At 45.6% G+C, this 25,050-nt stretch overlaps 1 protein-coding gene across 6 annotated transcripts in view; it reads right to left on the bottom strand.

The window, feature by feature from the left end:
- iqck (IQ motif containing K) overlaps window positions 1-25,050 on the bottom strand; it is a 243,894-nt gene that overhangs the window by 104,057 nt on the left and 114,787 nt on the right. For all 6 annotated transcript variants that reach the window (XM_086000838.1, XM_086000839.1, XM_086000843.1 and 3 more), the window contains 3 exons: window positions 22,618-22,715; window positions 18,395-18,447; window positions 18,073-18,150 (listed from right to left, as the gene is read on the bottom strand). In XM_086000838.1, coding sequence (XP_085856964.1) covers window positions 18,073-18,150; window positions 18,395-18,447; window positions 22,618-22,715 — 229 coding nt within the window. The remainder of the gene's footprint in view (window positions 1-18,072; window positions 18,151-18,394; window positions 18,448-22,617; window positions 22,716-25,050) is intronic.

Genomic DNA, 25,050 nt, shown 5'->3' with positions numbered 1-25,050 from the left:
ATATACTGTATCAGGTAAGTACAGCAACTTCATACCATTCAATGTATTTCAATGGTGAGACTCTCGACGAGATACCATTATTGCACAGCTTCTGTAGGAGCAGGACATCTCAGACCGCAACTTCCGGCAGCCACACATGCGCAGTTAAATGCAGAAATCAGGAAGTTGCTGTACTTACTTGATTTACATGCTATTAACGGTGAGCGCTATCAATGCCACTGTTATTTCTACCTCAAAATTCGTCCCAATGAGATTTAGTGGAGTATCTAAAAATAAATGACCCAATCAAGTCTACATCACTCGCTCACTCTGCTCAAAAGTTACATATTCTTCCCTCAGTGGCTTATTTTTCATTAAACCATCAAATCCAGTATTGTATTTAACACTACTCCCAATTCTCATTGTACAACAGTGTATGGCTCGCAAAATTATACAGATTCCCCCAAAATAAGAAAAGAAGAGATATTGGACTGTTTCAAGGAAATATTGTGCCAAAAGGGGCTTGATGCGCTATCAATTACTCATAAAAGACTGAGAGTTAGAAGAGTAACTAAAGGCTTTTATTAACAACAGAATGGAGGTCTGCCTCGAGTGGTCGACCGGTCCAGGATACAAGGGCTGGGGAGCAGTCACCTTTATACTAGGACCTGTGGGAGGAGTCAGCCGAGGCATGTCCAGGCATGTACACAGTGGAATACAAACAGGACAAACAGGAATACAAACAGTGGTTTACCACATTCACCCCTTGTTTAAAATTGAGTCCGGCGGGGTGAAGTGTATTAAAAGTTAGTGTATTGGAGTCTCTCCGGAGGTCTTGTCTGCCGCTGTGATCGGCGTGGCGACGGCAGGGGTAGTGAAGCTTCCGGCGTCGAGTCCAGCGTAGGCTGTGGCACAGGCGTGTCGTCCTCGTAGATGTCGAGCGGGTCGCGGGGCCCAGGCCTGCCGTCTGCTGGGGCTGGATATCGGATCGTGGGGGGGGGTGGTAGTGGGTAGTGGGTTACTGTGGTCCCCGAGGGTGCAAGGTCTCTTATGGAGACTGTGTCCTCCCGCCCGTCCGGGTATGCGATGTAAGCATACTGGGGGTTGGCGTGGAGGAGGTCGACCCTCTCGACCAGGGGTCCGTTTTATGGGTCCTCACGTGTCTTCTCAGTAGGACCGGCCCTGGGGACGTCAGCCATGGCGGTAGCGATGTCCCTGATGTGGACTTCCTTGGGAAGACAAACATTTTCTCATGGGGGGTGGCGTTAGTGGCAGTGCAGAGCAGTGACCGAATAGAGTGGAGCGCATCAGGGAGCACATCCTGCCAGCGGGAGGTTGGAAGGCCCCTAGACTTTAAGGCTAGCAGGACGGCCTTCCAAACTGTCGCATTTTCTCTTTCCACCTGTCCGTTCCCCCGGGGGTTGTAACTGGTGGTCCTGCTTGTGGCAATACCCCTAGTTAGCAGGTACTGACGGAGTTCGTCGCTCATAAACGATGAGCCCCGGTCGCTATGGATATAGCTGGGGAAGCCGAACAGGGTGAAGAGGTTGTTCAGACATTTAATGACCGTGGCACTGGTCATGTCCGGGCAGGGGAAGGCGAACGGGAAACGGGAGTACTCATCAATAATATTGAGGAAGTACACATTGCGGTCGGAGGAGGGGAGAGGCCCTTTAAAATCAACGCTCAGGCGCTCGAAGGGGCGAGTGGCTTTTATCAGGTGGGCCCTGTCTGGTCTATAAAAGTGTGGTTTGCACTCAGCGCAGACTTGGCAGTTCCTGGTCATGGTCCTGACCTCCTCAATAGAGTAAGGCAGGTTGCGGGCCTTGATGAGGTGGAAGAACCTGGTGACCCCCGGGTGGCAGAGGTCATTGTGGAGGACCCGTAGTCTATCGATCTGCGCGCTGGCGCAGGTGCCACGCGATAGCGCATCCGGGGGTTCATTTAGCTTCCCGGGCCGGTACAAGATCTCGTAGTTGTAGGTGGAAAGTTCGATTCTCCACCTCAAGATCTTGTCATTTTTGATTTTGCCCCTCTGCTTGTTGTTAAACATAAAAGCAACTGAACGCTGGTCAGTGAGCAGGGTAAATCGTTTTCCGGCCAGGTAGTGCCTCCAATGACGCACAGCCTCCACAATCGCCTGGGCCTCCTTCTCAACAGCGGAGTGTCTGGTCTCCGGGCCTTGGAGGGTTCGTGAAAAGAAGGCCACGGGTCTCCCCGCCTGATTGAGGGTAGCGGCCAGGGCAAAGTCGGACGCGTCGCTTTCCACCTGGAAGGGGATGGATTCGTCCACTGCGTGCATGGTGGCTTTGGCAATGTCCTCCTTGATACGGTGGAAGGCTAAGCGGGCCTCTGCCGTCAAGGGAAAAGAGGTGGACTTGATCAGCGGACGGGCCTTGTCCGCATAGTAGGGGACCCACTGGGCGTAATAGGAGAAAAACCCTAGGCACCTCTTCAGGGCCTTGAGGCAGTGGGGCAGTGGAAGTTCCATAAGGGGACGCATCCGGTCGGGGTCGGGGCCGATGACTCCGTGTTCCACAACACAGCCAAGGATGGCGAGGCGGTTTGTGCGGAATATGCACTTCTCCTTGTTATATGTCAGGTTTAGGAGTTGGGCGGTGCGGAGGAATTTTTCGAGGTTTGCGTCATGGTCCTGCAAGTCACGGCCGCAGATGGTCACATTGTCCAGATATGGGAAAGTGGCCTGCAACGCATTTTGATCTACCATCCGGTCCATCTCCCTTTGGAAGATGGAGACCCCGTTGGTGACGCCAAAGGGAACCCTAAGGAAATGATAGAGGCGGCCGTTTGCCTCAAAGGCAGTGTACTGGCGGTCCTCAGGGCGGATGGGGAGCTGGTGGTACGCTGATTTCAGGTCAATGGTCGAGAAGACGCGGTACTGCGCGATCTGGTTGACCATATCAGCTATACGGGGGAGTGGGTAGGCGTCCAGCAGGGTGTAGCGATTTATTGTCTGGCTGTAGTCGATGACCAGGCGCTGCTTCTCGCTGGTCTTAACGACCACAACCTGGGCTCGCCAGGGGCTGGTGCTGCCCTCAATAATCCCTTCTTTCAGGAGCCGCTCCACTTCGGTTTTAATGAAAACCCTGTCCCCGGCACTGTATCGCCTGCTCTTTGTGGCGATGGGCTTACAGTCGGGGGTGAGGTTAGCAAACAGTGGTGGGGGGGTGACTCTGAGTGTGGAGAGGTTGCACCTGGTGCGCGGCGGGCAATTTGGAAGCTGCTGGCTGCGGACTGTGAGTGGGGGTAGGGGTCCACCGTACGCCATCGTAACACTTTTAAGGTGGCACTGAAAATCTAACCCCAGCAGGACGGCAGCGCAGAGGTCAGGCAGGACCAGAAGTTTAAAATGATCGTACACAGTCCCGTCTACTACGAGTGTCACCACGCAGTAGCCGCCGATGTCCGCCGACTGGGACTCAGAGGCCATAGAAATCCGCTGTTGCGCAGGCAGGACTGGGAGAGAGCAACGCCGCACCGTGTCGGGGTGGATGAAGCTCTCTGTGCTCCCAGAGTCAAAAAGGCAGATTGTATCGTGACCATTTACCTTAATGTCCATTGTGGAACTGGCCAGTTGGTGCGGTCTCGCTTGGTCCAGTGTAACGGATGCCAGCGTAGGGGTCGGTGTGTCGCTGCGGGTATCAGATGAGGCGGTGTCGGGGGCCTGCTGCGTCCCGGCTGTCGTCCAAGATGGCGGCGTCCATGATCCCCATGTGGCTGGAGGCGTCCAAAATGGCTGCTGTACCGGTGATTCGCACACGGCCGGGGAGGTCCAAAATGGCGGCCCGCATGGCCCACACGCGGCGCTGCTGGGGTTCGGGGTGGCTTTGGCCCTGCAGACGCTAGCGTAGTGTCCCTTCTTCCCGCAGCCCGAGCAGATCGCGTTTTTCGCCGGGCAGCGCGCTCTGGGGTGTTTTGCCTGGCCACAGAAGTAGCATTTCTGGCCTTGGGGCACTGCTGTCTGGCCTTGGGACACTGCTGCGGTAGTTGGGCCGTTGTTGGGGTGTGGCTGGGGTGGCACGGCGCTATGAGGCGGTCCTACCGTGTCCCAGGCTGTCATTCCCCGCGGCGTCCACGGTGCAGAGGAGTAGGCATCCATGCCCTGGTAGGCTGCATCCAACGATAGTGCGAGTTCAGAGGCCTTGTTGAGGTCGAGGTTACTCTGCTCCAACAGTCGCTGTCGTGTGTAATTGGATCTGTGGCCCGCTACAAAAGCGTCCCGGATAAGTTCCTCTGTGTACACGGCGGCCTTTACATCCTTACAACCACAGGCCCGGCCAAGCACAGACAGTGCCTGAAGGTATTCCACGGTCGATTCCCCAGGTTGTTGTTTACGACTCCCCAGGAGGTGCCTGGCGTACACTTCGTTCACTGGGCGCGTGTACTGGTCCTTGAGGAGCTTGATAGCATCCGCGTACGAGGTCGCGTCTTGGATGACCGAGTACACTCGGTGGTTCACTTTGGAGGTCAGGACATCCAGTTTGTCCTCGTCCGATTTGATTGCTTCGGAGGCGGTCAGGAATTTTTCGAAACACTTAAGCCAGTGAGTAAACTTGGTGGATGAGTCCGCCTCCCGATGATCTAAGTCCAGGCATGCTGGTGTGAGGATCTTCTCCATTATAAAAATGTTGTTAATAAAATTGATGCGCTATCAATTACTCATAAAAGACTGAGAGTTAGAAGAGTAACTAAAGGCTTTTATTAACAACAGAATGGAGGTCTGCCTCGAGTGGTCGACCGGTCCAGGATACAAGGGCTGGGGAGCAGTCACCTTTATACTAGGACCTGTGGGAGGAGTCAGCCGAGGCATGTCCAGGCATGTACACAGTGGAATACAAACAGGACAAACAGGAATACAAACAGTGGTTTACCACAGGGCTTAAAATCAAAACCCCAGGATTTCTGCTAGTTTAAAAGGCATGTTCAGGCCTGTGGAAAAGCTGCAACAAAGGGAATGGGTTGGACACAGTGGGACAGACAGTTTGAGTATTGGAAAGGCCAGATTGTCCGAGAATGTTCTGGACCATCCCAGCCATTCTACATAAAGACAATAAGCCCACGGGAGGACAGTTCCCACCGAAAACCTACAGGGCCATCAAGAACATGAATAATACAATACATGCCAACAACCAACAAGAGAGACCCCGGCCCCAGCGGGAGAAAACAATCAAACAACAGTTTAAACCACTCAGAAAGATTTCCAAAACCACTTTGCACACTTAAACTGATTTCGAAGCAATCCCGAAACTAGTTAAAAGCCAATTAAAAATAGATGGAAGCAGCCCCGAAACTCGATGAGAATTTAAACCTATTAAAATTAACGAGCCCGCCAAAATTAACAATGGACCAGAGGAGATTTGGTGGTCAGATAAGCCAAGTCTCAAAACAGTATAATTGAGGCCTGCTTGTTCGGTTCAACACACAGTTGTTGAGAGTACAGCACGTCAGTTCGGCTCAGAAAGGTTCAAATTCAATACAGGAGAGAGAAAGTATGGTTCAGAAAGAGTACTACTCATTATTATCATCACCGTATATAGTCGGAAGATTGGAGACTTGCGGAAAGAAGAACGAAACGAAAGAAAAAAAAAAGAATCACGGCAACCAAAGGCCTCAAGAAACCAACAACTAACAATATTACCACCAACTAGGTAATATTGGGCCACCACGACCAACAAGAAACTAACCAACAAGAAGTCGAAAATTCGCAAGTTTGTTTCCACTCTACAAGCTAGTCTGACTTACGCCTGGGTAACATTTGACACAAAAGACTTAAAAACTATACCTAACCAAAGGAAATTGGGTACTTACCCGATAAATCCAACTACGCATCCAACCGCATCAGCGGACAGGCGAAGACTGAAAACCCAACGCAGGTGCAGTCTTCCACCACGTCCGGGGTATGGCAGGCCCCAACTGCCACAACTAAAGAGAACCCCGAAATCGCGAACCTCTACAATCTGTCAAGAAAGTCGTTTGGTGAGCATTTCCTGGTCCTCTGGAATTCAACCTAGTTAGGATAATGGGATTGGGAGGGGTAAGGTATTCTGTCAATTGTCATTCTCCCTCGAATATTCCAAAGTGTTCCCCCTTTTAGAGTATAAGTTTTATTGTATTGTATATTTTCCTGTCTCAAAATAAAATCTAAATTCTTTTGACCAACTCAGCTGTCTGTTGCAATTTCATTACAACCCCCAAAGTCCAAAGTCTAGAACCAAGGGAGTGGGAGCGATTCGAACCACTCAGGGAGTCAGAGGTGAAGCTGACCACACACACCACCCCTTACAACAGGCAGAACCTAATGTTTGTTAGCTGTTTTTGGCCATTTATCAGAGAACTGTTGACAGCAAAACTGGCCAACTATCAAATGAAAAAAGATATGATTGCCAATCTATCCAAGAACAAGAGGGAGAATGTTCTTCCCCTTAAGTAATAGTGAAACAATTTTACAAATTAAAATACTTCTTAATTGCATTTGAATGCCTTCATCAATTATTAAAAATAACTTAATTTAAGATATGGCCCATATGGTGATTTGGCTGAATTCCCATGTTGTGAGTAGATAATGGTCAATAACTAAATGCCAGTCATATTCTGTGTGGTCACTGAGCTGTACTTGCATCACATCATATAATATTAAACAACATAACTTAGTAATAAATCATGTGGCTTTGGCATGAGATCACAGCATCTGCAGATATAACTATTACTGATACAGTTTACTTAGCAATTATTGGATAAAGGGAATAATTGAAACCCACAGGATGTTCACATTAAACTTCTTCTGTATGAAGACAAGAGCAACTGCAATATGTCCAGTAATAAAAATGTACACCCTCTTGTAAGTTAATTGCAAGAACTACAGTCTTTTCATTCACATTTGAAAATGAATGAAAAATAAATCAATGAAATTGGCTAAGAGGCTGTTGCTAACAGCACTGGAAACTATACATATATCAGAAAAGGCCATTCTCCTGCACAAAGTCAAAAGTAATGTCTTTGAATGAAGAGATAGTGGAAGTTATCAATCATTTCGACAGGACAGCATCAAAGGATGGAGAATAGATAGCTCCATTCTTTTTCAATAATATATTTGAATACCAGGTTTTGAAAAATAGCACATTAGACGAATCAATCAGCTATCAGATAGCAAATACAAGGAGAGGAATATCTCATTCCTGGCAGCAGGCAGATACAGCACTATGGACAGAAATATATACAGAATCAAACATGTATTCAGTCACTACAATCTGAAGAAACTTGTATGCTAATTTGCTGGAACTAATTCATATGCCACTGAATGTTAAATTTCCTATGTTATAGCAGTAACCAAAGTGAAATATTGGGAAAGCGCCAATTACATTCAGCGTGAATCAAGGTCCCGCGATATTTTGCGCTAGTTTAAAAAACATCGCACGAGACACCGGCTCAGCCCACAAAACTGCCCATGCCCCCAGGATGAATTTATCAACATTGGGAGTTTCCGCTAATTGCGCTCGTTTGCAAGCCTTCGAGGAGGCTCCAAAAATTAAGCTGGTTCTTTTGGGCGCAAGGACACTACTTGGCCTATTCAAAAAGCTTTTAAACTTAATTTTGTTTTAAATTTACAAAGAAACTGACTATTGTACCCCCAATATAACTAGTAAATAGATCTGTATATATTTTTAAGTCATTTTCAGTCATTTAAAAAACAAGTTATTCACAGGTGGAGAATTGATGCTGATTAAAACTGCTTGGCCTAGAAATTCAGTGGGCCTTGCACCCACTTAGCGCCTAAAGAGGTCTTTTGTGCCGGCGAGGTGGTAGCGCGGAAATTGAGTGCAGCGGTATTGGCGGCGGTAGCCGTTAGCGCTGCGCCGGGACCGATGACGTCATCGGTGTGCGCGGTGGCCCGTAACGCCCTGAAACCGCGCCGATCCCCATATTTATTTGCGCCTGCCTCCTCCGAAGCGGGCGCAAACAGCGAACAGAAAACGGGGCTGTCCTGCTGCCTTAGTGGGGCGCTTTAAAGCTGAAGGTGCGGCCGGCCGCTTTTTCGGCGGCCGCCTGCCCGCACCTCCTTCCCCGGCCTCCTCCACCCCCCCCGCGGCATTGCCGGCTGGTTTCCGTGGAGCCCGGCACTTCTCCGTTGTGCCGGGCTCTTTTGCCGGCACTCGCGATCGGGGCTCCGGCCGTTGCAGGCACCTCCCCCTTAAGAGAAGGAGGAGGCCTGCAGTACCACAGCCTGCCGCACCGCATCGGGTGGCGCTGCGGCAACTAGCGCGCCGATATTCAGTTGCAGCGCCCCAAACGGAGGCGGGCACACCCTGGTATAGCGCCTGCTTCCGAATTGGGGCGCAGAAGACGAATATACGGCATGCGCTAATGCCTCCCCGCCCAGCGCTAACTTTTGGGCGCGAGCAAGCTGCCCGCGCCCAAGTGAATTTCTAGGCCCTTATTTTTTGTGATAAACCCATTTTCAGCTGTATTAATCAAACTGCACCAAGTTACCACTCTTAAATATATCCATTTTTTTTTTAAATTACGTTTTAAAACGTTGCCCGATTGCGCTGGTTCATGGCAGATTTTGCGTTCGGCGATATGCAACTGAGTTTGAGCAGCAAATCAAGAAAAAAAAAAGCACTTTTCAAAATGGGAGCAATTTGAAACCGGATCGCTGATTGCACGCAAGCAAGAGTGTATTAAAATGGAATGTCCTAACTTGTCTTTCATTGAAATGAAAACTTAAAGGAGGGAAATCGAGTCAGAGCCAGAGAATCATCTGCAGTGGCTTCTCTTCCCATTCCAGCACTGTTACCTCTGGAGTCCCCCAAGGATCTATCCTTGGCCCCTTCCTATTTCTCATCTACATGAAGCCCCCTCAGTGACATCATCCAAAAAGAGAGCGTCAGTTTCTACATGTACGCTGATGATACTCAGCTCTACCTTACCACCACCTCTCTCAACCCCACTGATGTAAGAAAACTACTAGGCACTTGGTCTGAGTATTAAACAAGGCTTTAAATCAACTGTTTTTCAACATGAAGATCTAGTTGTGTCCTTCACTACTTCCTGCTAAAGAATATCCTGCACAAGCTGGGCCCATGCCCGAGTATTTATACTCTCCCTGGACAGCGCCACCAGCAGACCGCCCAGTATTATTACATAAGTCATTTTCACATGAATGACAAGATTCATGTCACCCACCATCATCTCTGATTTGTCAGACTACTTGTGCTCCAGAAGACTTGTGCTCCAGAAGTAGCCGCACCTCTAGCCAAGCTGTTTCAGTACAGCTACAACACTGGCATCTACCCAACAATGTGAAAAACTGCCCAGGTATCTCCTGTCCACATAAAGCAGGACAAATCCAATCTGGCCAATTACTGCTGCAGTCCATGTGGTGAAGGTACTCCCACAGTGCTGTTAGGTAGGGAATTTCAGGATTTTGACCCAGCGGCGATGAAGGATCGGCGATATACTTCTAAGTCAGCATTGTGTGTGACTTGGAGGGGAACTTGGAGGTGGTGGTGTTCCCATGCGCCTGCTGCCCTTGTCCTTCTAGGTGGAAGAAGTCGCGGGTTTGGGAGGTGCTGCCGAAGAAGCCTTGGCGAGTTGCTGCAGTGCATCTTGTAGATGGTACACACTGCAGCCACGGTACGCCGGCGGTGGAGGGAGTGAATGTTTAAGGTAGTGGATGGGGTGCCAATCAAGCGGGCTGCTTTGTCCTGGATGGTGTCGAGCTTCTTGAGTGTTGTTGGAGCTGCACTCATCCAGGTAAGTGGAGAGTATTCCATCACACTCCTTACTTATGCCTTGTAGATGGTAGAAATGCTTTGGGGAGTCAGGAGGTGAGACACTCATCACAGAATACCTAGCCTCTGACCTGCTCTTGTTGCCACAGTATATATGTGGCTGGTCCAGTTAAGTTTCTGGTCAATGGTGACCCCCAGGATGTTGATAGTGGGGGATTCGGCGATGGTAATGTTACCAGACTGCAGTCAGGAGCAGGAACTCTGGCTGGTTTTTACCGACTAAACAAGGCATTGCGGCCAATTGTCGTATTCTTACTGCCACCCCAGCTATGATCAGCCAACGCAAGGCTGAAGAGGGCTCAAACTTGGGACCTCTGTAGTTTATATCGCTAACTTCTCACTCCCATTAGAGAACCCTTTCATTGCATTTAAAATAAAACTCGCCACTTTCTGATGCAGGACCTAATTCCATTCTCCACCCCACTCCCCCACTTCAAGCCATATATCCCTTTAAAATACTGTCCCACCTTCAATCTCCCTTTCCTCTCCAAGGACTTTGAACATACCATCATCGTCTAGCTCTGTGCCCACCTCTCTCAAATCTCCTGGTTCAAATTCCTTCTGGCTGGCTTCCATCCTTCTTCAGCACTGAAATGGCCCTAATCAAAGTCAATCTTTCTGACCATGGTGCTCAATTCCTCCTCATCGTCCCTGACCATTCTGCAATGTTCAATATGGTTAACCACGCCTCCAATGCCTCTCTTGCCATCCAGTTTCATTAGACTGCCTTGCATGCTTCCATTTCCACCTATCCGAACACAAGTTAGTGAATCTCCATCAATGACTTCTTCCCCCAACCCCCCCCAATCACAGCCAGGTCCCCTAAGGATCTATCTATCCGCAGCCGTTCTTCCTTCGCTGCATGCTTTACAACATACAAGTTTTACAACATACATGCTCTACCCATTTATCATCTTTTATGTATATTTATCATAATTTTTTATGCATATTTTTATAAAGTTATAGTATAAACTGCTCATTGTACAGGTTTTAGATACTAATCAATTTGACTCCTATAATCTACCGTGGTAATTGTCTTTGCTTTTGGTAAGAAATTGGGCACTTCAGGTAAGTTATTCCAGTTTTGTTGTAGAATTTTGTAGAAGTCTCAAATGTACTGCCTGAACTATCAAAAGGGTATTGGATATATACTTGAAGGGAAAACATTTGCGGTGCTATGGGGAAAGAGCAGAGGGGTGGGACTAATTGGACAGTTCTACCAAAGAGCCAGGACAGGCACGATGGGCTGAATAGTCTCCTTCTGTGCTGTATCATTCTATGATTCTAAGTATTACTGAATGTCCCATCAGAATTTGTGATTACATGTAGAAAAGGGTAGCATGGAATTCATGGAGGTAAAAGTAACTGGAAACCTAAATATGTTGTAAAACAGCCCTAACCAATAATTTATCGTCCATTAGTTCAGGTACTTCAGCATTTTAGTGAAAATGTATTTACCTTATAAAACGCTCAAAGGGCTGGATTTTACCAGCCCTGAGGAGGCGGGTTTGGAGGCTGGGCTGCTGGGAAAATGGGAAAAAGTGGGAGCAGGTCCCAACCCGCCTCCGAACCATCTTCCCGGGAGGCGGGTCCCCGACTCGCGCAGGGACCCGTCTCCTAGCAGGTAGTTTACAGGCAGTTACAAGACTTTTCCCCATCTTCAGCCTGCTGATGCGGGCTTCCTGACGGCAGGAAACCCTGCCAGGGTCAGCGAGGTGAGCTGTGGGTCTGCTGCAGTGTAAGTGTGCAAATGACAGCTGCAGAGGTAGTGTGATGGGTGCAATTGTGCACAGGTAAGTATGACAGGTGAGAGAATGTAGTGAGAAATATTTTTATTCTGTTTATATATATCTGCAGATGACAAGATTTGATGTTTCTGTGAAGCCTCATCTGATCGGCAGAATTGACAGATGGCTTCTGCAATCTCACATGCAGCTGCCTGTTTTCTCCTAAGGAGAGTCATTGGTGAGCCTGGGAGCAAGGGCTCACCTTTGGACAGTGATTGTCAGTGTTTGACAGCACCTCAATGGGTCAAATGACAATTCATCGGTCAAAAAATTACGGTGCCTGTCACTTTAACAAAACCGACGGATGAAGCGTCATGCACTGACGTCATCTGACATTGGTTTTCCCTTAATTGGCTGACAAGCCTTCAGGGCGGGTTTAACAAGGCCAATCAAGGGAAAATATTGTCAGGTCGTCAGACGTCGCTGGGGGCAGGACTAGACCCCGGAAACCAGCAGTCCCGCTCCCAACACGCCTCCTCGGGTAAGATCCCGGCCATGGTTTCAAAGCATTCTACTGATGACTGCCAAGTTTCTATTATCAAACCTGGTGAAGACAATCCTCACCATTCTCATTTGGCTGAAACATCTGAAGCATCAGTTGGTGGAACTCTTGCTGCTGTATTGAAAGGTTATGGGCTCAACTTTTACTCTAGAACCGAGGATCTAGCCTAACATTCAATGCAATACTGAGGTAGTGCTGCATTGTCAGAGATACCGTCCTTCAGATAAGACATGAAACTAAGGCCACCTCTGCCTGATTTGGTGATTCAAGGGCACTTTTCAAAGGACAAGGAGTTTTTCTGATGTCCTTGCCAACAATATATCCCTCACCCACCCAATCACCACCAAAAAAGCAGATTAATTGTCATTCCTCACATGGCTATGATCTTGCTGTGTACAAAATGCCAGATATATTTCCCTGGTAGGTAAATGCAAGTCTATTTTTAATCATTTACAGTTATGTAGGAACAGGAGAGCCAAGATAGTTTCTGGTGTTATTTTCTCTTTTCTCTACCTTCATCTCTCTTCTCCCCAAAAACTTTCTTGCCTTCATACAATCTCCTTCAGTTGAGAAGACAAATGCTTCGTGGCAAAAACTTTTCTGCAATAATCAACGATGCCTTCCATAATCAGTTGACGTAAGTTGTACCATTATGCTGCATTCCACAAAGTAGCCCAGCCAAAATCCAACAACATTTATTGAGATTGACAGGTTCAAATATTGAGGTTATTTGTACAACTTGCTAGAGTAAAAATAGTTACCATGTAGTTATGAATAGATGGCCAGTCTTTTCCCTGTTCTTCACTATGCAACATATTCTATGACTAGTGCACCATTATGAAAATAGTAAAATATTTTCTAAAATTATTTAACAAAAATAGATTGCGCTTCTAATGACTTCTTACTGAGATTTTGAATAAAATGGGATTGATAAAGGCATGAATGTATATGATAATTCAGAAACAATACTATTAAGTATTTTCGGAATCTCTTATGGAAGGTGTTTACAAATCATAGCAATGAGACTGGGTGGTGCACTGGCTTTCCATCTCTGGAATCCAAGTTCAAATGCAGTCCAGACTGATGGGATGAAAGTCTGTTTACGCTCGTAGTCAAAAGTCCAACGGAAATAAACTTGGGCACAACATAAAACTGTCACTAATTTATTACTAATTGGCAATCTCACTCAGAGATGCTGGTGATTGAAATTTTAAAAAGTCACATCGATGCTGCTCTTGAGGCTGGGGAGTGTTCCATTTCCCAATACTAATATCCCTCACCTTGATTAGCACTAATTCAAATCAATTACAAGTAACACTCCTAGGACAAAAAAATAAAATATTCTTTATCAATGTGAAAAGGTTTGTCATTTTATTTTCCTTCATTTCTTCTTTTAATATATTTTTGTGTTTCATTTCTAATTTTTTAAACAATGAGGTCAATTTTCTGGCCGTCGTCGGGCGGCTTTTCATGCGGCCGGGGGCCGAAAATTAGCGAAAAAGCGGGTCGGGACCCCCCCCCGCCTGATTCCCCGCCCCGTCCGACTTTCGGACCGCCGTTTCCCCGCGACCCGCTTCAGTCCCGGCCGCCGCTGGTGGGACTGGTCGTCGGCACACTAATTACCAATTATCAGCTTGTTGAGGTAGTTATTCCGGGGCCGTTGCAACTTTGGGGCTTTCCCCACATCAAACCCGTCTGCGGGGAACCCCGCTGCTGAGACCTGGCGTGAAGCTTGCCGGTTTGCTTGCTGTCAGCTGCAGGTCAATCGGAGAAGCTGCGATTTAAAGGGACAGCACTTGTATGTTGAAGGACCTTGTTGTTGCAGGTTTGGGGCTACTTCTTCAAGGCTTAGGCACAGCTGTGGAAGGTTGGAGCCTCACACACTTCTCCAATGCGATCTCCTGGGAAGCCCCTCTCGCCACCCTCACTCAGCGCTTCCTCAGCGGAGGCATCTACGAGAAGCATGGGACGCCTTTTTTTCCTTCCCTTCTTGCCATTAGAGGATCTCCAGCAGCAGAGGCGGCAGCAGCAGAACCAGGAACAGCAGGATGAGCACCAGGAGCACCAGGCTGCTGCTCACTCACCTGAAGCTACACAGGCCAGAAGGGGCCAGTGCTTGGAAGTGGCTTGAAAGCACCTTGCTGCGCTTTAGGGGGCCATGGGGACCCGTTTCTGCACTGGCAGTCCTACTCAGAAGGACTTCCATGAAGATCTGGTTTCTCTGTTCAACAGATGGCCAACGTTCCTCAAGAGATGTCATTCTCTTATGAGCACTCACCATGTTTTCCGTACCCTGGCGAGTTATCTCCTCCATGGAGGTTGCCAACCTTTCCATGGTGATGCGTTCATGTGCCAATGAGTCCACAAAGGCTCTGCTCATGGTCACTATGGACTCCTCCATTCGCTACACATTCGCAGCGACCCTGGAGACAAAACCTGCCAGAGACTCCTGCATCTGTGCATGGAGATCCATCACCTCTTCTCTTGCGGATGGACCCAGAGGCAGAGGGTCGACATGCAGCGGAGCTGAGCTGAGCTGGCAGGGTCCTGCGCCCTCCAACGAGGACTCTCCACTGCTGTCCCTGTCTCCAGAATCTGCTGAGGCTCACTTGTGAGCTGTGAAACACCAGGTGACAACACTACTCTATGTCCCGAAGGTTCCCCCGAGGTGTGAGTGTCTGCACTGGTGCTGGGTGCGCTTACTTCTGCTGACGCTGCGCCCTCAAGAGGTTGAAGCTTCCTCTGAGGAGTCTGGCTGCACAGCCTCTTCCTCCTCCACAGTGAGGACGGGGGCTCTGGATGGTACTGTGGGGGAGTAAAGGAAGGAGTTAGAGATGTAATGCCAAGGTTTTTCTGGTGACTCACAGCGAGTTGGCATCTGCTGACACCTGCATCGATGCAGGATTGGTCTCAGTGGGAGGCCTCTTCCTCCCTGACCTAGGGAAGAGGGCCTCCCTGTGGGCCCTAACCCTATCCAATAATGCCTGCAGTAAAGCCTCGTCGAATTTGGAGGCAGCTCGGGGTCTGGCACTGGCCACAGCTGCAGCAGGCTTCTCTGCCATCCTGTATGGTTCGTTTGGAAGCCTTCAGAGGATGCAGTGCTTGCTATGGACCTTGAAAGCACCACGAATGATGACATCATACTGTGGGGATTTCTGACTCGAATTGGACAATTAGCAAGGCTTCCCACATGCTGGGAATTAATTGGCCACTTGAGGGAAAATTGCGTGGAGCTGGCTGACACTTTTTATGTGTGTCAGAAACCCCACATTCGGGGAAACCCGACCATTTCCCACACAAGCCGAAAATCGTGGCATAGTGGTTAGCACTGTTGCCTCACAGCGCCAGGGACCCGGGTTCAAATCTGGCCTCGGGTGACTGTCTGTGTGGAGTTTGCACATTCTCCCCGTGTTTGCGTGGGTTTTCTCCGGGTGCTCCGATTTCCTCCCACAGTCCAAAGATGTGCGGGTTAGGTTGATTGGCCGTGATAAAAATTGGCCCTTAGTGTTAGGGGGGATTAAATACGTGGGGTTACGGGGATAGGGCTTGGGTGGGATGGTTGTCGGTGTAGGGATCGGGTGCTAAGGTTTGGATGATCAGCCATGATCTCGTTGAATGGCGGAGCAGGCTCAAAGGGCCGAATGGCCTACTCCTGCTCCTATCTTCTATGTTTCTATGTTTTTCTCCCCTCCTAGGTTCCCCTGTTTTGAAGGTCAAGTACACAATTTACTCTCAGGCCTGAGCCAATGCTATTAACAAGTATTCAAGAACAGCTCAAGAGGATGTTCACTCAGTTTGTCCATTAATGTTACTGTCATGCAACACCAAATGCATGATGCAATCACCTTGATGCCTGCAGTGTTGATTCCCAAGTGGTAGCCTCAACAGCAAGGAGAAATCAAGTCAATAAAATTGGTGTAAAATAAAATGTATTGTGATAAATTGCAAAGGATATTAAAATCAATAATGTTTTGTGATATGAATTTTGGGATGTAGCTCCTTTAAATCTTATGGTTATATTTTGATCATTTGTCAAGCTGGACTAGGCTAAAATGACTTCCAATAATAGCCGTTACTTGCTATATAGATGAGCTTTTAAAAAAAAGGATAACGTGCACTTCTGGTAGAGTGTCGAATTTTCTCCTTAATAAAAAAAATGTATACACTGGGAGCATGCACCTGTAAAAGAAGTAGATATGAAGTAGCTATGAGGGGACACACTTGACCCTAGCCAGGTCTTCCCACCCTGCACTGCCATTCAGCATTTTTGCTCGTAGAAAATCAGACTCCTCCAAAATTATGCTATATAAAGGCAGTAAAGATTGTGATTTCCAACATTTTTTTTTTTAATTGACCATTTTTCCATAAAAAGCAACTTTCAATAGGAGTTATAATAAAAAGAAACTTAAAATTGTGATTGCCATTTTTTTGTTATATAAAGCAATATTTCAACACCTTTATGGTGGTTCCATGATGTTTGCCCTCATTATGTAAATAATGCCAAGACAATAATAAGTAATCTCATAGTGGTCTAGTCAATTTTTCAAAAACAATGGTCCTGAATTTGCAGTCAGAGGCTACTCACGGGGAAATGCCTCTGATCTGCAAATAAAATGGCCGTGTACTGGGTAGTCCGGGAGGTACAGAGATTCACGGTCCTGGGCCTCTCCGGGTACCTGTGGGTAGAGGCCCACGTATCCCGGAGCGCACGCTGTCCGCAAGCGCCCCTGGGATCACATGGGCCGGCCCAACCAATAAAAGAAGGGAATCCCCATTCATGCTTATGCAAATAGCCCAACTCTCCGCCCGCAAATGCCCTTTTCCCGGGGATGCGTTGGATCTGTCAAGATAATTCTTGACAGATTGCAAGTTCCAGGTTTTTTGCGCATGCACTTCGTATGCCTAAACCCAGAACTTATGTGGCCTTTACGGGCGTGTGCGCACCTTGTACGCCTGTAGGGGCTGCAAATTACGGCCCAATGAGCTGTGTTTGACTAATAAGGTATTTTGTTTCACATTTCATTGGAAATTTTACCTGGTTAAAAATCATACAAGATCTTCTTCAATGGGATGATTCATTCATCATCTACCCAGTTTTGTGAAAAATATAGGCCCGGAATTTGCGATCCGGAAGGCGGCGAACCAGCAGCATTTTCCGTCATTCCATCTTTGAAATTGACCGCAACTTCAGGATTTGGCGCATGCACAGGCGGAAATCATGAAGTTGCGGTCTGTCAATGACAGCTCCCCCACAGGCTGCGCTGTGCACCCCGCCCCCCGCTGCCCACCCCCACCGCCCCGCCGCCCACATTTAAACAGGGATTTTAAGTGTATTGACTGCTAAACAAAGGTTATGGGCCTGAAAAACTAATTTTAATTTTGTGCAATGTCAAATTTATCCATTTTCATAAAAATTTAAATTAAGAAACTTTGAAAAGAATTTTAAATTTTTTTTTAAAGTTTGTTCATCTTTATTTCAAGTTTGCCTTTTCCCCATGTGAGAGCCCCAATCTTTGTTTTGCTCCCTCTAACATTTTTAAAAAGTTAGAATTCTAAAAGCTTACTCACTTCCTGGTTCGCTGTCTGTGAGAATTCTGTGTTTTGATTGGCTACTTAGCCAGCTTGTTGACATCACAGCAGCTCGCACTAGGGAATCCCCACTATACTCCATTGATTTGAACTACATGTCGGAAAACCCGAACTTCTCGACACAGAGATTGCGAGATCTTTGTGCAAAGCTTACTTCGGGGCCAGCGGCAAAAGCCTTTGCTTCAGCGCTGACTGCAAATTCCGGGCCATAGTATTCCTGGATTTTGTTCTATTATCAACTAAATGTAATGAAGTAAATGGGCAATCCATATTCTTCAATTCTTGTTTTTTCAGCAAGTTTTTTGATGTAACCCTTATGACAGAACTATCTGTTGGCTTTGAAAGAGTCTGTCATTTACAAATGGAAAGATGCCTATTTTTATTAGGCTAATTAAGCACTTACTGATCCTTAAGCCAATCCTTAACAAAGGGAATTTCAAAGAAGGTAGTGAATTCCTCATCTGACCTCCTTAGATTCTTGCTATGAAATGAAAAGATCAGAATTATAATTTGTTTTTCTTTCATTTATTACAAGCAATAATATGCTTTACTAGGAACAGATGTACATTACTTGGGCAAGTAAAGGACACCATATTTTAAATTACTGCTCACATCTCTGGCATTCAAGACATAGCTCAAGTAATTTAAGGCCAGAATACTGAGGCTGTTCCCTAGTTAATGCTAAATAAATAGAAAGAGAGCTGCTAAAACACAACAAAACTTACTTGTACAACCATTCTGCCAGAAAGTCACAAGCATTGAACTTGGTCTTTTTTCTCTGTAGAGAAAAGCAAATGCAAGATTGCAAAATTAATGAACTAGAGAAACCCATATTAAATGACTATGGACCTCAATCCAGTCAAGAAATTACAATTATCTCGGTAAGAAGTAAATCTGTAGCATCCACCTAGCCACTTCCTCCATTAATTTGAAATGAGGTTTTATGCCAAACTGCATCTCAGGAGACACTACCTGTATTTGACTAGCAATCGGGGCCATACGTCTATGTAGAATAAAAAGCAACAGAAAACAAAAAAGCAATTTAATTTAATCGGCTTGTCCTGAGGGAACACAAACAGATTCAAGGTTGCTTTATTGCTGCTGTTATGTAAAATAATACTCCTTGTATACTCGTACTTGTAGTTTTCAATGATCAAAATCAGTGATTGATGCAATGATAAATCAAGAATCTTTGGAAACAGTAATTATGCCAAGGACTAAAAGAGGTTGCACCTCTTTTCAAGAAAGAGGAATGCATAAGCGGGAATATTATAGGCCAGTTCGTCTTACTTTGGTTATGGGTAAATTTTGAGAATCTTTAATACAGAATGAAATTAGTGAACGATTAGAATGGCTGATTAAGGGGCGGTCACCAATGATTTGTATAGAGTGGCGCTTGGCTAATTTAACTGAATTTTTTGAGGAACCAGTGTATAGACCAAAGGAATGCAGTAGATTTTGTACATATGGATTTTCAGAAAGCATTTGATAAAACATCACATGAGAGAATTGTTGTGGAAATTAAAGCACAAGAGTAAATTTAGAGACCCTGCAGTCCCAATAGGGAGCCTTGGGTCAGAGAAGCGGAACTACAATGTTGTAGACTAATCTCCAACTTGCATTCCCTGTTGGAAGTTCAACATTGGTGAATTTACCCTATGGTCTTAAAAGCGTATATTGCGTCATGGACAGAGAAATGACATGGGACAGAGTAGGGAATAAATGAATGTTTTTCAGGTTAACAGGATGTGGCTGGTGGTGTACACCAGGGAACTATTCCAGTATGCATTTCCTTTTCTTTTTATATAAATGACTTGGACATAGGCATAAAGAGAAATGGTATCGACGTTTGTTGATGATACCAAATTAGAGGTCATGGCAAACAGTAAGGAGGAATGTATGAAATTGCAAGGAGGCATAGCCAGATTAGTGGAATGGGCAGATATAGATCAATGCAGAGAAATGTTATGTAAAATAATACTCTTTGTATACTCGTACTTGTAGTGGGGGCCCATTTTAGTTCAACCATCCAGAAAGACCCTATAGTCCCCACATTGCAGTATCCAAATTGGTCAAATTTTTTTCCAGGGATTTTGCCTCCATTAATCTATCTGGAAGTCCATTCCATTCATTGATCACTCTTGTCTTGCAATTTAGTTTGAAGTAATCTTATGGAGTTACCTTTTCCATACCATTTACTATTATATACACCTTAAGATCATCTCTCAGATACTTCCTTTCAAGACTGAAAAGCTTATATTCCTCCAGTTTTTCCTCATAACTCAGATCTTGGGGACATTGAATATAAAAGCATAAATAAAGTTTTCAGCAGCACAAGGGCTGAGGTAGTGGTGGAGGCAAGCAATGCTCCAGAAGTGGAACAGTAGTCCTAGTGATGGACAGGATGTGGGGTTTGAAGCTCAGTTCTGGGCCAAAAGGAACACTGAGGCTGTGCATGCTCTGGTTCACGCAGATCAAGAGTCCAGGGAGGGGGGTAAGAATCAATGGCAAGAAAATGGAAGTTTATAGGGAAGGGGTTGAAAACAATGCCTTGACTCTTGCCGATGTTCGATTGGAGATCAGGAAGCACATAATTCAGAGTACATTAACACACACTGGGAAATGATCGTAGATTAATAATTAACATCTTGCAATGAATGATATATTATCCTACAGAAATTGTACTATTTTTCTATAAGGAAACAATCAGCTCTTTGCTTTAATCAAACTAGCTTTCACTCCAAAAAATATGGGAGCTTCATTTTAACTTTTGAATTTAATGGAAAAAAAAAATCGAGAGGTGTAAAACGGGTTGCCAATTCACTATCACACATTTTTCGCCTGACAATAAAAGTTAAAATTATCCACATGTTGAGAAAAAAAACAAAGGAAGTCAACTCTACTGTATATTTCTGTGGCAAGCAAAGTAATTTATGTGCTTGAGTATGAATCCCTGAGTTGGAAACTTTTGGCTCATTTGGAAAAAAAAATCTGGCAATGAAGTAAAGGTGCAGAAAAAACAGAGGAAATATCTGCACAATGTATATTGTTGCTTTCAGATGTCTTACTTAGATTACAATGAAAGGGAAACAGTTGCATAAGCACTCAAAGTTTAGAAAAATGACAGAACCGCTATAAATACTGTGCAGTTTTTAAATAAAAAGTTCAGAGGGTTTGAATCTGAAAGATTGCCACTTTTGTTGGTTAGTCATTTTAAATTTTGTCTCTATTGGAAGTTTAATTTGTAAAGATTAACAATTAAGCAGTTTTTACCGAGGATACAAAGTTTAATTAGAAATATGGTTGAGTGCATCTAAATGATGGTAAATTAGTGTGCCGGGCTGCCAATCGCTCCAATTTATTTGCTTAATTAATGTGAGTTTCACCAGCTCTAACTTGGGCCAATGGTAGAATGTGATACAGTATAGTTGTCAAATTTCCTTCATTGGGAGGAAAGAAACAAAACTGCTCGACCTCTCTCATTGTGCTTAAATTGTACTTCCTATCGGCAGGAATTGTGTGGAAGGCAAGCTTCAAGCACCACCACACAGCAATAGGTTGAGGAGTGTGGATTTGGGTAAAACGAGAATGCTGATTGCGGTACCCAGCAGCTCTGGAAAGTGAACAAATTTTGATGGAGAGTTGGGAGGTGAGCTGCTGAGGTAAATTTGCTCGGTTATAAGCAGGGAATGGTCATGGTGACAAAAAGGAACAAGGCTTATGTTACACGTTGGGCTGGATTTTAAGGAGGAAGGCGGATGGGGTTGGGGGGGCCTCTGAGGCAGTCAGGCCTGATTTGTATGCGAGGCCTCAGTTTTCTGCCCGCAGCCAGCCAGATTGAGGGGACCAGGCCGTTAAAAGGATCAGGTGATGGGGTCTGGCAGAAGATCGGGGCTGGATGATTGGGGGGAGGGGGGGGTGAAGGGAAGATCATGGCCGGCCACCGGAGGATCGTGGGGGGGGGGGGTGAGGGGAGGGCGAAGATAAGATCATGGCTGGGCTCAGCATCATTGGTGAAGGTGGGTTTGGCCTGGAGGGTGATTGGAAGCCTCGCGGGGGGGGTGGGTTAGGTAGGGACCCTGGACCCAGGAGGTAGGTATAAAGGCACTTACCTCCTGGATCAGCAGTCCCCGCCTTGCTGTAACTACTGGGTTTTACAAAGTGTGTAAAACCCGTTCACATGCAGTTAAAAACAAAATGGAGGTTCTAAAAGAGGCCTCCAGAATCATTTTAATATTTAAATTGACATTACGCCTCCTGGGAGCAGGTTGGCTGCCCGCCCCCATCCTGCTTCCCGTCCTGTCTCCGTTAAAACCGGAAATAGGCGGGTTGGAGCCGGGAATCCGATTTTTAACAAGTTAACTGCCCCCACGCTCCAAACTCACCTGTTTTTAAGTTAAAATTCCCCACTGTATCTGATGAGTCACACTGAATCAAAGTAGAAACAGTGAACCAGAGAGCTGGAATATGACCCTACAAATAAAAATTGATGTTTATATAATTTGTTTCCCAATATGGAGGTGTGAAATTACCTTGTTTATATATATATACAAAAATAGCTTTTAAAAAGATAAAATTAAAACATGTGTTGTAGACAAGTAACAGCCAGTAAGAAGGACGTGACCAGTTATACCATGGTTAGAATTTTAACTAGAAATTCAGCAGTCTGCTGATTTCTGACACAAGATAGAGTCAACCAGAGAAGATACTGAGCACAGGTAAAGCACTTCTCTCGTGGGAAAAAATGACTTGCATCACTCACATGCACTCTTAACCAGTTGTTACAGTGCAGGATTGGAGCATGTCACTGTCCCCCCTGGTGGTGGAACTGAGAAAATACATGAAAAACAGGGTGAGAAAGATACAATCGTACTATCAACTTCAAAAATATTGGTCTTAAAAATGAAAGTTGCCTGAAAATATCAAAGAACTGATAAAGAGCACTGACCTCAAAACATTTTTCCTTTTTAGCTTGTTGAAGGGTTTCCAACATGCCTGGGAGAAGCACAGGAAATATGTAGTGTTCCAAATACTGTCTTGGAGAACCTTCACAAATTATGAGTAGAAGGAAAATAAATTCACAAAGAAAGAAGCAGCTGATATATTGCAATAACCTCATTCATTGTGCTGTTTAAAGAGCAGCTATAGGCTGTAACTGGAGGTTATAGTGGGTACTTTTAGTGAAAAGCTCACGGAAATGGCAGCTGTGCATTGGCTTCAGGCATTATAAAAATCACCAGGTCACGGGAGGTGACCCAAGGTAAACTAGTTCGCCTTAAAGCTCAAAAACTGCAGTCAATACTTCATACCAGTCCAATTGTAAAGCATTTTTAAAAACAGCAAACTTTAGTGGTCGCTTCCCCAAGCAGCTGCAGAAGGGGGAGTGGAGGCGGGGAAGGGAAAGGGGACGGGGGGGGAGAAAGAGAAACCAGGCAGAGTTCCTTTCCCTCATCACTATCCTGTAACCACTGCAAGAAAGTGTGCATGAGTGTACACTGGAGGATGCGATTGGGCTCCATTATGGTGCCCTCAAACAATGTGCCGTCACTCACTGTCTGGGCTCACACATTTGACAGTGGTTGCACTGATGAGGTATTTGAGGCTTCTGGCATCCCATCATATGTCACTGCCATGAGAAGGGGTGGGGAAATAACCAGGAGCCAGGAATATAAAACAGGAAATGTTTACTCGTTTTGGATTTATTATAGCCTTAACATTCCTACACTATTGTATTACAAAATAGTTTATTTTATTTTAGTCCTTGTGTTACATCCATAGTCAGCGTGGAAGACTTGTGCTGTGAAAATTTAAGCTGAACTCCATTTTGAGAGCACTATTCGGGCAGTTTACTGGGCATTTTCCCAAGGGATCTTAAGGCACTCTTCAGGCAATTTACAGGGCACCCTTCCTACATCATCATCTGTGATTTTGGCCCTACTGCAATGTTGGAAAGATTTTCTCACTATATTCTACCAAAAATCGGTCAATTCTGATTCAATATAGCTGAATACTCGTTTGTCTTTTCTGATTAGCTAAAAGTACTCTGAAAATACCAATACATATTATTAGTGATTACAACTAACTTCATTGACACCCCCCCCCCCTCCACCACCCCCCCATCCCGCCAATTATCTTCCCTTTTCTCCCCATCACTCCTGAAAGCAACGACTTACAGTGGGGTATGATTCCAGGGACTACAGCGGCCCTCATGTGGGTCTTTACATATATATGTCTATATATATATGCCCAGCTGGTGAGCATTAGCAGGCTGTTCAATTATGGGTCATCATATTCAAGCCAGATGTTGTCCACACATATTTGATTTGAAACTGAACAAGTGTTTAACCGCTGGTGGATAAGGCACAGGGTGTCAAGGAACTTGCTCTCCCTGGACAAGTTTAAAATAAACTTCACATGCATGTTCTTACATTTTTTACTATTGTTGAGAAATTCCAGATACAAAATGGGAAAGGAGAAAGCATTTGGGTAGACTCTTCTTTGATATACCAATGGCCCATTGTTCTTTTTAACCCATTCAGTCCTATGCTGGGTAAAAGTTACAGTTAGCTTCTCCTTTGGGAGATGCTTTGATGGGTAAATTTAATCGGGTTGCTGTGAAATTTGTCCTTTCCCAACTGATTACTTTGTTTAGAATCTTATTTTGAACATGAGAAATAAAAAAAAGCTTATGAAAATATTTTCAAAAGGCACTTAAGAGATATTTGAATGGTTCATCAACAAACCACAATGGTGAAATCTTTACATATGGTTTACCCGTTCCAAAATGTTGACATGTTTAGATAGTGTTTTCCCATTATTAATAATATTTACATAGCGAGGTTTCATTGTGAATGTTGACATAAAAAAGTGTTACAGGGAGTAACACAATGGACAAGAACAACATAGAATCATAGAAGTTTACGGCACAGAAGGAGGCCATTCAGCCCATTGTATCTGTGCCGGCCGAAAAAGAGCTATCCAGCCTAATCCCACTTTCCAGTTCTTGATCCGTAGCCTTGCAGGCCACGGCACTTCAAGTGCATATCCAAGCACTTTTTAAATGTGATGAGGATTTCTGCCCCTACCATCCTTTCAGGCAGTGAGTCCCAGACCACCACCACCACCGTCCCGCCACCCCCCCCACCCTCTGGGTGAAAAACATTTTTCCTCAACTCCCCTCTAATCCTTCTACCAATTACTTTAAATCTATGGCCCCTGGTTATTGACCTCTCTGCTAAGGGAAATAGGTCCTTCCTATCCACTCTATCTAGGCGCCCCCCATAATTTTATACACCTCAATTAAATCTCCCCTCAGCCTCCTCTGTTCCAAAGAAAACAACCCCAGCCTATCCAATCTTTCCTCATACCTAAAAATCTCCAG

This window comes from Somniosus microcephalus, chromosome 11 (assembly GCF_052327205.1).
Source record: "Somniosus microcephalus isolate GS21.2 chromosome 11, FLI_Smic_1.0, whole genome shotgun sequence".
Taxonomy (NCBI): domain Eukaryota; kingdom Metazoa; phylum Chordata; class Chondrichthyes; order Squaliformes; family Somniosidae; genus Somniosus; species Somniosus microcephalus.
The sequence above is the reverse complement of the archived record's forward strand: the minus strand, read 5'-3'. Positions and strand labels throughout refer to the sequence as shown.